At 44.2% G+C, this 14,265-nt stretch overlaps 1 protein-coding gene across 2 annotated transcripts in view; it reads right to left on the reverse strand.

The window, feature by feature from the left end:
- Nucleotides 1–13,705: 13,705 nt before the first annotated feature.
- Nucleotides 13,706–14,265, reverse strand: part of pcnx2 (pecanex 2) — a 52,195-nt gene continuing 51,635 nt past the window's right edge. Inside the window, exon 40 of one of the 2 annotated variants that reach the window (XM_062057981.1) lies at nucleotides 13,706–14,180. In XM_062057981.1, the coding sequence (XP_061913965.1) occupies nucleotides 14,025–14,180 (156 nt within the window). In that variant the 3' untranslated portion in view covers nucleotides 13,706–14,024. The remainder of the gene's footprint in view (nucleotides 14,181–14,265) is intronic. The other variant, XR_009827220.1, reaches the window with a different exon arrangement.

Raw genomic sequence — 14,265 nt, forward strand, 5'->3', positions numbered from 1 at the left:
CGCTAACAACACCCGGGTCCACCACAGGAAGCGCTAAGGTGTAAGCCGCTAACAACACCCGGGTCCACCACAGGAAGTGCTAAGGTGTAAGCCGCTAACAACACCCGGGTCCACCACAGGAAGTGCTAAGGTGTAAGCCGCTAACAACACCCGGGTCCACCACAGGAAGTGCTAAGGTGTAAGCCGCTAACAACACCCGGGTCCACCACAGGAAGTGCTAAGGTGTAAGCTGCTAACAACACCCGGGTCCACCACAGGAAGTGCTAAGGTGTAAGCCGCTAACAACACCCGGGTCCACCACAGGAAGTGCTAAGGTGTAAGCCGCTAACAACACCCGGGTCCACCACAGGGAGCGCTAAGGTGTAAGCCGCTAACAACACCCGGGTCCACCACAGGAAGTGCTAAGGTGTAAGCCGCTAACAACACCCGGGTCCACCACAGGAAGTGCTAAGGTGTAAGCCGCTAACAACGCCCAGGTCCACCACAGGAAGTGCTAAGGTGTAAGCCGCTAACAACACCCGGGTCCACCACAGGAAGTGCTAAGGTGTAAGCCGCTAACAACACCCAGGTCCACCACAGGGAGCGCTAAGGTGTAAGCCGCTAACAACACCCGGGTCCACCACAGGGAGTGCTAAGGTGTAAGCCGCTAACAACACCCAGGTCCACCACAGGGAGTGCTAAGGTGTAAGCCGCTAACAACACCCAGGTCCACCACAGGAAGTGCTAAGGTGTAAGCCGCTAACAACACCCAGGTCCACCACAGGGAGCGCTAAGGTGTAAGCCGCTAACAACACCCGGGTCCACCACAGGGAGCGCTAAGGTGTAAGCCGCTAACAACACCCGGGTCCACCACAGGGAGTGCTAAGGTGTAAGCCGCTAACAACACCCAGGTCCACCACAGGGAGTGCTAAGGTGTAAGCCGCTAACAACACCCAGGTCCACCACAGGAAGTGCTAAGGTGTAAGCCGCTAACAACACCCATGTCCACCACAGGGAGCGCTAAGGTGTAAGCTGCTAACAACACCCGGGTCCACCACAGGGAGCGCTAAGGTGTAAGCCGCTAACAACACCCGGGTCCACCACAGGAAGCGCTAAGGTGTAAGCCGCTAACAACACCCGGGTCCACCACAGGAAGTGCTAAGGTGTAAGCCGCTAACAACACCCGGGTCCACCACAGGAAGCGCTAAGGTGTAAGCCGCTAACAACACCCGGGTCCACCACAGGAAGTGCTAAGGTGTAAGCCGCTAACAACACCCGGGTCCACCACAGGAAGTGCTAAGGTGTAAGCCGCTAACAACACCCGGGTCCACCACAGGAAGTGCTAAGGTGTAAGCCGCTAACAACACCCGGGTCCACCACAGGAAGTGCTAAGGTGTAAGCTGCTAACAACACCCGGGTCCACCACAGGAAGTGCTAAGGTGTAAGCCGCTAACAACACCCGGGTCCACCACAGGAAGTGCTAAGGTGTAAGCCGCTAACAACACCCGGGTCCACCACAGGGAGCGCTAAGGTGTAAGCCGCTAACAACACCCGGGTCCACCACAGGAAGTGCTAAGGTGTAAGCCGCTAACAACACCCGGGTCCACCACAGGAAGTGCTAAGGTGTGCATGCATGATGGACGCACTTGTCTCCGTTTCAGCCGGCTGGTCTTACGTCGAGACCAGAATGTAACATAAAATGGTGCAATTCAAACAAGTTTACATTTGTAATAAACGCTGTTTGTTGCTAAGACGCTCATCGTTAGCATTTGGGAGAGGTCAATCATTTATTGCGGGAAAGTGAGCGAGACTTTGGGATGTGATTGAGTGACAGCTGTCAGCGGGCGTGCAGGAGGCCTTACGGACGTATTTCTTCTTTTTACTATGATTTTGTCCACAACAAGTAGACTTTTCACTACCTCTCATGTTGCTTATTTATTTCACATCTAGTTCTTTTCTTTGTCTTTTCGATCTACTTGAAGCCTAACACTGTAAAAAGACTACAGAGACGGTGTTGGATTATTTCTCTGTTTTGTGTCCAGATCAACTAGATGTGTCTAAATAAGAATTCAGGAAAGCACCGTCTATAAGGGCTAATCCCATTCTGCCTATGCAAACATGTTAGTGAGGATTGGTGGTGCGGAAACGGGGCGAGGGACCGTTGCCCTTAGCTGATAGTCTTCACTCAGCAAAAATGTACGCTTGTGTTTGTGTCTCTATGAAATATGACATCTACAGTATATGAGAGAAGTAAGAAGATAGTATAATATGAAGAAATAAATGTGATGTCTGTGGCTGGCGTCTTGCTAGGATGACTGAGCCAAAGTAGCTAGCTAGCTAACACTGTTTACACGTGTTGTGTCCATCCCTCAATCATGTCTTCAATCCATGTACAATTCCACCTTTTCTCATCTGGTTTTTATTGTTTTTTTTGAAGGGCTGAGTGGAATACAAATGTGCTAACAACATGAGCTAGCTTGTAAAGTCAACTTCCTGTCTTTCTCCTTGTATTTCCTGTTTGCAAAGAAGATGACGCTAGGGTCTGTTTACGCCACGAGCACGTAGCAAAGATGTTTCTCCCGCGTATGTTGATGTTTCTCTGCTGGTTCAAGTACACTGGAAAAGTTCATGTGTTCACATTATTTACAATGCGGGTTGCTAGCGACAGTATTTTATTATCGACCCCATCACAACTTTACAAATTCTGTGTTGATGTCAACGGGCTTTTGTTGCTGTAATATTTCCGATAAAGACTAAAAGATGCCACTAACTATTCCTCATTTCCACTCAAAGTTGATATGATAAGAAGCGCTCTATGTTCTATTTAAAGTAGCACCAGCGTGCCAGGGACACCAATTGTTGCCCATTTTTCTTGACAAACTTCCTGTCATGTCTTGTCCCTCCAGGTCACGTCCTGTGTTGGCTTACTCTCATTTCCAGTTAGCTTCACGCTAGGCTAATAGCCTGTATGATGTCATACTGGAACATTGTTAGCTGCTTCCTTTGCGTCCTCGACACTAACTGATCAGGAAATGTTGATGAAAGTCTCCTGAAAGAAGGAATGACGAAAATAAGTAAATATCCACCCAGTGACGTCCAAGCCCACTGGTGGATAAGGCCCGCCCACTTCCGTCACTTGGGAGCACAATGCACTATTGGCGTCACGTCTCATGGGGGCGCTCTCCACCAAGCAGCTTCAGGCTTTTTGGAAAAGAAAAGGGTAAAAAATTAAGATTTTTATATAACACCTTCTGGGAAATCAATAAACTCCAATGATGTCTTATTTACAAACTTGACAGTAGTTCTGTGAGGCGGGTCATGAAAAATGAGTAACCAAACAATGTTAAGTGTCAACACTAAGCAAACAATGTTAAGTGTCAACACTAAGCAAACAATGTTAAGTGTCAACACTAAGCAAACAATGTTAAGTGTCAACACTAAGCAAATGATGTTAAGTGTCAACACTAAGCAAATGATGTTAAGTGTCAACACTAAGCAAACAATGTTAAGTGTCAACACTAAGCAAACAATGTTAAGTGTCAACACTAAGCAAACAATGTTAAGTGTCAACACTAAGCAAACAATGTTAAGTGTCAACACTAAGCAAACAATGTTAAGTGTCAACACTAAGCAAACAATGTTAAGTGTCAACACTAAGCAAACAATGTTGAGTGTCAACACTAAGCAAACAATGTTAAGTGTCAACACTAAGCAAACAATGTTAAGTGTCAACACTAAGCAAACAATGTTAAGTGTCAACACTAAGCAAACAATGTTAAGTGTCAACACTAAGCAAACAATGTTAAGTGTCAACACTAAGCAAACGATGTTAAGTGTCAACACTAAGCAAATGATGTTAAGTGTCAACACTAAGCAAATGATGTTAAGTGTCAACACTAAGCAAACGATGTTAAGTGTCAACACTAAGCAAACGATGTTAAGTGTCAACACTAAGCAAACGATGTTAAGTGTCAACACTAAGCAAATGATGTTAAGTGTCAACACTAAGCAAACGATGTTAAGTGTCAACACTAAGCAAACAATGTTAAGTGTCAACACTAAGCAAATGATGTTAAGTGTCAACACTAAGCAAATGATGTTAAGTGTCAACACTAAGCAAACGATGTTAAGTGTCAACACTAAGCAAACAATGTTAAGTGTCAACACTAAGCAAACAATGTTAAGTGTCAACACTAAGCAAACGATGTTAAGTGTCAACACTAAGCAAATGATGTTAAGTGTCAACACTAAGCAAACAATGTTAAGTGTCAACACTAAGCAAATGATGTTAAGTGTCAACACTAAGCAAATGATGTTAAGTGTCAACACTAAGCAAACAATGTTAAGTGTCAACACTAAGCAAACAATGTTAAGTGTCAACACTAAGCAAACAATGTTAAGTGTCAACACTAAGCAAACAATGTTAAGTGTCAACACTAAGCAAATGATGTTAAGTGTCAACACTAAGCAAACGATGTTAAGTGTCAACAGTAAATAAAATGTATTTATTGTTGCAAGCAAGAAGTCAAGCAGCGAGTATGAAGCACTTCAAGGTTGTCGCATGAAAATAAAACTTTTGTAAGGATCTTCTTCAAGCAGCCTTTAAATCTTCCACATTTAAGTTGACAACACCCGTGTCACAGATGGCTTCTTTCCATTATTGACAAGTTCAACACACCATCATTCAACCTTCTACTTGTGGGCGGTATAGCTCACTTGCCAGCAACTTGAGGGTTCCAGGTTCGATTCCTGCTTTCGCCATCCTAGTCACTGCCGTGGTGTCCTTGGGCAAGACACTTGACCCACCTGCAGCCAGTGCCACCCTGCAGTTAGTGCCACCCTGCAGCCAGTGCCACCCTGCAGTTAGTGCCACCCTGCAGCCAGTGCCACCCTGCAGTTAGTGCCACCCTGCAGCCAGTGCCACCCTGCAGCCAGTGCCACCCTGCAGTTAGTGCCACCCTGCAGTTAGTGCCACCCTGCAGCCAGTGCCAACCTACAGCCAGTGCCACCCTGCAGCCAGTGCCACCCTGCAGTTAGTGCCACCCTGCAGTTAGTGCCACCCTGCAGCCAGTGCCACCCTGCAGTTAGTGCCACCCTGCAGCCAGTGCCACCCTGCAGTTAGTGCCACCCTGCAGCCAGTGCCACCCTGCAGCCAGTGCCACCCTGCAGTTAGTGCCACCCTGCAGCCAGTGCCACCCTGCAGCCAGTGCCACCCTGCAGTTAGTGCCACCCTGCAGTTAGTGCCACCCTGCAGCCAGTGCCACCCTGCAGTTAGTGCCACCCTGCAGCCAGTGCCACCCTGCAGTTAGTGCCACCCTGCAGCCAGTGCCACCCTGCAGTTAGTGCCACCCTGCAGCCAGTGCCACCCTGCAGTTAGTGCCACCCTGAAGCCAGTGCCACCCTGCAGCCAGTGCCACCCTGCAGTTAGTGCCACCCTGCAGCCAGTGCCACCCTGCAGCCAGTGCCACCCTGCAGTTAGTGCCACCCTGCAGCCAGTGGCACCCTGCAGCCAGTGCCACCCTGCAGTTAGTGCCACCCTGCAGTTAGTGCCACCCTGCAGCCAGTGCCACCCTCACTGCTTTCAATGGAACGCACATATTGGCTTTCACTATGTAAAGTGCTTTGAGTCACTAGAGAAAAGCGCTATATAAATGTCATTGACTTCACTCCATGCAGATACTTCGAGGCACTTTTCAAATGTGTGGAATACAAAAAGAAAAGTGAGAAAAAGAACTTGTTTAGTGTAAAATGTTCAATAGTTTAGTAGTCAGGATGTGAGCAGCATCAGACTTTTATTGTGGTAATATTCACACAATAAGACTTTCCCTTGACAACATTCCAACAATTCTCAGATTTCCCAGAATTCCCAGTTTTCCGGGACATTTCATTCCCATTCAAAATGAATTGGCCATTTTTCAAACTTCCACATTTGACGACTGATTGAAAGCATTCCACACATTCCACACATTCCTCTCATCCTGGAAATTCAAGCTAGCAGTTTTTCAAGGTCAAAAAAATTCCAGGAATTCCCGTTTTTTTTCAAACCCGACTACTCCTTCCACATTTTTCAACCCACTTCAAGTATTCCCCCGTCAAAACATTCCTCTCAATCAGGACAACAACAAAGTTGTTTTTTTAACTGGAAAAATTCCCATTTTTCCCGAAATTCCTCAATACCATTTCTCAATTAAAAATGTTACTAATCCAACATTTCTCGACCAATTTGAAAAATTCCAACAACAACTCATTCAAAACATTCACATTTTTTTAGCATTTTCAAAAAAATTCCTGGTATTCCCAAATTTCCATGAAATTCCCATTGAAAAGAATGAGACATTTTTCAAAGTTCCACAACTCCCACGTTTTTTTAATCCGATTCCAATCGTTCCAACTTCCAAATATTCAGCCTGTTCAGGAATTTTGTGCTCTCTTTCAACAAATGAAAAGAAATTCCCGGATTTCCTAGAATTCCCAGTTTTTAAGGACATTTTCCCCATTCAAAATGAATTATACATTTTTCAAACTTCCACAATTCCCACATTTTTCAAGCGATTCAAAGCATTCCACCTTCGACACATTCAATTCATCCTGGAAATTCAAACAGCCATTTTTCCATGTTCAACACATTTCCAGGAATTCCTGTTTTTGTCTAACCTTATTCCCAACCTTTTTTGGTGCAAAGACTCCGTTCACATTTTTCAACACATTTCAAGCATTCCCCCGTCAAAACATTCCTCTTAGTCAGGACAAAAAACTAAGTTGGTTTAAGAACTCCAACATTTCCCAGTTTTCGTGAAATTTCCTATTACCATTTTTCAATTCAAAAACTGTTACTACTTCAACATTTCTTGACCGATTGAAACAAGTCCAACACCAAACAATTCAGCTCATCCAGGACTTTCATGCTCCTAATCATTTGCAAATAAAATCCCACTTTTTCCAAAATTCCCACATTTCCAGGAAGCTCCCATTGAAATGAATGGGACATTTTTCCAAGATGCACAATTCCCACATTTTTGCAGCTATTGAAAGCATCCCAACATCAACACATTCCTCTCATCCTGGACATTCAAACTAACACTTTCCCAACTTCCAAAACAAATTCCGCTTTTCCTGGAAATTCAAAGTCTTGAACATTGAAAGCATTTCAACATTGAATTTAAACGGGAATAGCAGATCCATTCCATGTGTCATACTTGATCATTTCGCGATATTGACATATTTTTGCTGAAAGGATTTAGTAGAGAAAATCGACGATAAAGTTCGCAACTTTTGCTCGCTGATAAAAAAAAGCCTTGCCTGTAGCGGAAGTAGCGTGACGTCACAGGAGCTAGTATTCCTCACAATTTGAAGTAGCGTGACGTCACAGGAGCTAGTATTCCTCACAATTCCCCGTTGTTTACAATGGAGCGAGAGAGATTCGGACCGAGAAAGTGATGATTACCCCATTAATTTGAGCCAGGATGAAAGATTTGTGGATGAGGAACGTTACAGTGAAGGACTTGAGAGGCAGTGAAGGACGTATCTTTTTTCGCTCTGACCGTAACTTAGGTACAAGCTGGCTCATTGGATTCCACACTCTCTCCTTTTTCTATTGTGGATCACGGATTTGTATTTTAAACCACCTGGGATACTATATCCTCTTGAAAATGAGAGTCCACAACGCCAAATGGACATTCAGTGCCTTTTATCTCCACAACAATACATCGGCGAAACGCTTTAGCTACGAGCTAACGTGATAGCATCGTGCTTTAACTGCATATAGAAACAAAAAAATAAACCCCTGACTGGAAGGATAGATAGAAAATCAACAATACTATTAAACCGTGGACATGTAAATACACGGTTAATGCTTTCCAGGCTGGCGAAGGTTAACAATGCTGTGCTAACGACGCCATTGAAGCTAACTTAGCAACGGGACCTCACAGAGCTTTGCTAAAAACATTAGCTCTCCACCTACGCCAGCCAGCCCTCATCTACTCATCAACACCCGTGCTCACCTGCGTTCCAGCGATCGGCAGAAGGACGAAGGACTTCACCCGATGTGTTTGGCGGCCTGGAGACGTAGGAAGTCAAGGTGAGGTCGGCGGCTAGCGCGGCTAGCGCTCCAACAAAGTCCTCCTGGTTGTGTTGCTGTAGTCCGCTGCTAATACACTGATCCCACCTACAACTGTCTTCTTTGCAGTCTTCATTGTTCATTAAACAAATTGCAAAAGATGTCCAGAATACTGTGGAATTATAAAATGAAAACAGAGCTTTTTGTATAGGATTCTACGGGGTACCATAACTTCCGTTACTCTGACTTCGTCACGCGCATACGTCATCATACCGCGACGTTTCAGCCGGATATTTCCCGGGAAGTTTTAAATGTCACTTTATAAGTTAACCCGGCCGTATTGGCATGTGTTGCAATGTTAATATTTCATCATTGATATATAAACTATCAGACTGCGTGGTCGCTAGTAGTGGCTTTCAGTAGGCCTTGAAAAGTTGTGACCAAAACATATTTTGTTCCCAATTTGAGGTAAATAGTCCCAAACTTTGTGACATTTGTCATGTAGCCAACACAAGTAGTCGGCGTGTTGATGCGCTCGTGTCGTCAAAGTCGTCCATTTCTTTTCATTCATGTATTCAAAAAGTGAATCCTGCCAATAAATCTTCTTCATGGAGCTTTTTGAGATGTTGCTGATGTAACTCCCGTGTTTCCGTGGCGACGCCACATTCCACCTTCCTATTCCGCTGCCTCTTTTTGGATGACTGTCAGAGACCTGGAGATTCCTGGCATTTATTCCTGGGGAGCTCTGGGTGATGTGAGGCGTGCAATAGCGACTATCTGCCGGCAGGGCGGCGACATTTCCCTGCTGCTTCTGGAGGGACCAGCAGACTGAAGGCATCACTTTTCTCTTCATTGATTTCCACACCTGAAGGTCACACCTTGTTGCTTTCACGCAGGTAGGAGGGAAATGGGTGCTTTTATACAGCATGCTTTTTGTGACATGACATGACATCATTTGCTACAATGGATACTAGGGATGTCTGATAATACCGATATTATCGGCCGATAAATGCGTTAAAATGTAATAGTGGAAATTATCAGTATCGGTTTTTTATTATCTGTATCGTTTTTGTTTTTTTTTAATTAAATCAACATAAAAAACCCAAGATACTTACAATTAGTGCACCAACCCAAAAATCCTCCCTCCCCCATTTCTTTCTGTTATTAATATTCTGCTTCCTACATTATATATCAATATATATCAATACAGTCTGCAAGGGATACAGTCCGTAAGCACACATGATTGTGCTGCTCCACTAATAATACTAACCTTTAACACTTCGACTCATTTTCATTCATTACTAGTTTCTATGTAACTGTTTTTATATTGTTTTACTTTCTTTTTTATTCAAGAAAATGTTTTTAATTTAGTTATCTTATTTTATTTTATTTTTTTTAAAAGTACCTTATCTTCACCATACCTGGTTGTCCAAATTAGGCATAATAATGTGTTAATTCCACGACTGCATATATCGGTTGATATCGGTATCGGTTGATATCGGTATCGGTAATTAAAGAGTTGGACAATATCGGATATCGGCAAAAAGCCATTATCGGACATCCCTAATGGATACTGTATGAGGATGTATTCTAGTACTGCAGGATGTATTCTAGTACTGCAGGATGTATTCTAGTACTGCAGGATGTATTCTAGTACTGCAGAATGTATTCTAGTACTGCAGGATGTATTCTAGTACTGCAGGATGTATTCCAGTACTGCAGGATGTATTCTAGTACTGTAGGATGTATTCTAGTACTGCAGGATGTATTCTAGTACTGCAGGATGTATTCTAGTACTGCAGGATGTATTCTAGTACTGCGGGATGTATTCTAGTACTGCAGGATGTATTCCAGTACTGCAGGATGTATTCCAGTACTGCAGGATGTATTCTAGTACTGCAGGATGTATTCTAGTACTGCGGGATGTATTCTAGTACTGTAGGATGTATTCCAGTACTGCAGGATGTATTCCAGTACTGCAGGATGTATTCTAGTACTGCAGGATGTATTCTAGTACTGCGGGATGTATTCTAGTACTGTAGGATGTATTCCAGTACTGCAGGATGTATTCCAGTACTGCAGGATGTATTCTAATACTGTAGGATGTATTCCAGTACTGCAGGATGTATTCCAGTACTGCAGGATGTATTCTAGTACTGCAGGATGTATTCTAGTATGCAGACAATAAACAACTATCTTCTTCTATTTCTTTTGCTACTTCATTCCTGTACCTTCCCATTTTAAAGGTGCTACGCTGAAAGGTAAAGCCAACTACCATAGGTCCTGGACTATAGAACGCAGCGGCCTGTAAGCCACACCCACTGTATTTTAGAAGAAAAACATATTTTCAATATATTAGTCGCACTGGACTATAAGTCGCAGATGTATACCTTGTGAAATGACTTATTTACACAGAAATATTTATTTACATACCCTAATTGTTTCCAATCAGTGTCTGTAACATGGCAGTAAAACGGCTGATCAAACAAAACAGAAGTCATGGTCATGGACCCACTAAATTCTAAGTTCATAATTATTTGCCAAAAATACCAAAGTTTGTCAGAGTGAACATGAAATATCTTGTCTTTGAGGTCTATTCAATTGAATATAAGTGTATATATTTACCATTTAATATGTATATATTTACCATTTAATATGTATATATTTACCATTTAATATGTATTTATTTACCATTTAATATGTATATATTTACCATTTAATATGTATATATTTACCATTTACACAACCTGACAACTTCACTGCTTTTGGGCTTTTGTAGTATTTTTACAAGTGTTTCTTGTGGTTCTAATAAGACGTTATAAAAACAACAGGCGACAGGAAGTAGTGTCATGTACCAACTTGTGAGAAAACATTTTTAATGTCATCCGTGAGGATTTACATTCCGACAACAAGAAGAACGAACATGCTGACAAGATGTGCTAACATCCTGGTGGTGAAGATTGAAAGTTCAATGCGGCCTACAGTCTCCATGGTAACATCCTGGTGGTGAAGATTGAAAGTTCAAAGCGGCCTACAGTCTCCATGGTAACATCCTGGTGGTGAAGATTGAAAGTTCAAAGCGGCCTACAGTCTCCATGGTAACATCCTGGTGGTGAAGATTGAAAGTTCAAGGCGGCCTACAGTCTCCATGGTAACATCCTGGTGGGTGAAGATTGAAAGGTTCAAATTGGCCTACAGTCTCCATGGTAACATCCTGGTGGTGAAGATTGAAAGTTCAAAGCGACCTACAGTCTCCATGGTAACATCCTGGTGGTGAAGATTGAAAGTTCAAAGCGGCTTACTGTCTCCATGGTAACATCCTGGTGGGTGAAGATTGAAAGGTTCAAAGCGGCCTACAGTCTCCATGGTAACATCCTGGTGGTGAAGATTGAAAGTTCAAAGCGGCTTACTGTCTCCATGGTAACATCCTGGTGGGTGAAGATTGAAAGGTTCAAAGCGGCCTACAGTCTCCATGGTAACATCCTGGTGGTGAAGATTGAAAGTTCAAAGCGGCCTACAGTCTCCATGGTAACATCCTGGTGGTGAAGATTGAAAGTTCAAAGCGGCCTACAGTCTCCATGGTAACATCCTGGTGGTGAAGATTGAAAGTTCAAATCGGCCTTCAGTCTCCATGGTAACATCCTGGTGGTGAAGATTGAAAGTTCAAAGCGGCCTACAGTCTCCATGGTAACATCCTGGTGGTGAAGATTGAAAGTTCAAAGCGGCCTTCAGTCTCCATGGTAACATCCTGGTGGTGAAGATTGAAAGTTCAAATCGGCCTACAGTCTCCATGGTAACATCCTGGTGGTGAAGATTGAAAGTTCAAAGCGGCCTACAGTCTCCATGGTAACATCCTGGTGGTGAAGATTGAAAGTTCAATGCGGCCTACAGTCTCCATGGTAACATCCTGGTGGTGAAGATTGAAAGTTCAAAGCGGCCTACAGTCTCCATGGTAACATCCTGGTGGTGAAGATTGAAAGTTCAAAGCGGCCTACAGTCTCCATGGTAACATCCTGGTGGTGAAGATTGAAAGTTCAAAGCGGCCTACAGTCTCCATGGTAACATCCTGGTGGTGAAGATTGAAAGTTCAAAGCGGCCTACAGTCTCCATGGTAACATCCTGGTGGTGAAGATTGAAAGTTCAAAGCGGCCTACAGTCTCCATGGTAACATCCTGGTGGTGAAGATTGAAAGTTCAAAGCGGCCTACAGTCTCCATGGTAACATCCTGGTGGTGAAGATTGAAAGTTCAAAGCGGCCTACAGTCTCCATGGTAACATCCTGGTGGTGAAGATTGAAAGTTCAAAGCGGCCTACAGTCTCCATGGTAACATCCTGGTGGTGAAGATTGAAAGTTCAAAGCGGCCTACAGTCTCCATGGTAACATCCTGGTGGTGAAGATTGAAAGTTCAAAGCGGCCTACAGTCTCCATGGTAACATCCTGGTGGTGAAGATTGAAAGTTCAAAGCGGCCTACGGTCTCCATGGTAACATCCTGGTGGTGAAGATTGAAAGTTCAAAGCGGCCTACAGTCTCCATGGTAACATCCTGGTGAAGATTGAAAGTTCAAAGCAGCCTACAGTCTCCATGGTAACATCCTGGTGGTGAAGATTGAAAGTTCAAAGCGGCCTACAGTCTCCATGGTAACATCCTGGTGGTGAAGATTGAAAGTTCAAAGCGGCCTACAGTCTCCATGGTAACATCCTGGTGGTGAAGATTGAAAGTTCAATGCGGCCTACAGTCTCCATGGTAACATCCTGGTGGTGAAGATTGAAAGTTCAAAGCGGCCTACAGTCTCCATGGTAACATCCTGGTGGTGAAGATTGAAAGTTCAAAGCAGCCTACAGTCTCCATGGTAACATCCTGGTGGTGAAGATTGAAAGTTCAAAGCGGCCTACAGTCTCCATGGTAACATCCTGGTGGTGAAGATTGAAAGTTCAAAGCGGCCTACAGTCTCCATGGTAACATCCTGGTGGTGAAGATTGAAAGTTCAAAGCGGCCTACGGTCTCCATGGTAACATCCTGGTGGTGAAGATTGAAAGTTCAAAGCGGCCTACAGTCTCCATGGTAACATCCTGGTGAAGATTGAAAGTTCAAAGCAGCCTACAGTCTCCATGGTAACATCCTGGTGGTGAAGATTGAAAGTTCAAAGCGGCCTACAGTCTCCATGGTAACATCCTGGTGGTGAAGATTGAAAGTTCAAAGCGGCCTACAGTCTCCATGGTAACATCCTGGTGGTGAAGATTGAAAGTTCAAAGCGGCCTACAGTCTCCATGGTAACATCCTGGTGGTGAAGATTGAAAGTTCAAAGCGGCCTACAGTCTCCATGGTAACATCCTGGTGGTGAAGATTGAAAGTTCAATGCGGCCTACAGTCTCCATGGTAACATCCTGGTGGTGAAGATTGAAAGTTCAAAGCGGCCTACAGTCTCCATGGTAACATCCTGGTGGTGAAGATTGAAAGTTCAAAGCAGCCTACAGTCTCCATGGTAACATCCTGGTGGTGAAGATTGAAAGTTCAAAGCGGCCTACAGTCTCCATGGTAACATCCTGGTGGTGAAGATTGAAAGTTCAAAGCGGCCTACAGTCTCCATGGTAACATCCTGGTGGTGAAGATTGAAAGTTCAAAGCGGCCTACGGTCTCCATGGTAACATCCTGGTGGTGAAGATTGAAAGTTCAAAGCGGCCTACAGTCTCCATGGTAACATCCTGGTGAAGATTGAAAGTTCAAAGCAGCCTACAGTCTCCATGGTAACATCCTGGTGGTGAAGATTGAAAGTTCAAAGCGGCCTACAGTCTCCATGGTAACATCCTGGTGGTGAAGATTGAAAGTTCAAAGCGGCCTACAGTCTCCATGGTAACATCCTGGTGGTGAAGATTGAAAGTTCAAAGCGGCCTACAGTCTCCATGGTAACATCCTGGTGGTGAAGATTGAAAGTTCAAAGCGGCCTACGGTCTCCGTCTGGGGGAACAAATGGGTTGGTTTCCTTATGTCTCACACGGTCTTTTCATTGGTGGTGTCAACAGTTGGTGACTCTGCGTCCTCCGGGGCCGTCTTGTCCAATCCCTGGCTGTGGCTGTGGTCACATGACTGCTCTGCAGTAGTGGTGGCGTTGTTGGGAAGGCTTTCATCTCTGCTCTCGGACGTCCACTGATGAGCAGAGAGAGAGAGAGAGGCTGACTTCAACAGCAGCTTGACGCTCACTTAGGAGTCCAGCTTAGCTTAGCTTAGCTTA

The sequence above is a fragment of the Entelurus aequoreus genome, linkage group LG09 (genome assembly GCF_033978785.1).
Source record: "Entelurus aequoreus isolate RoL-2023_Sb linkage group LG09, RoL_Eaeq_v1.1, whole genome shotgun sequence".
Taxonomy (NCBI): Eukaryota; Metazoa; Chordata; class Actinopteri; order Syngnathiformes; family Syngnathidae; genus Entelurus; species Entelurus aequoreus.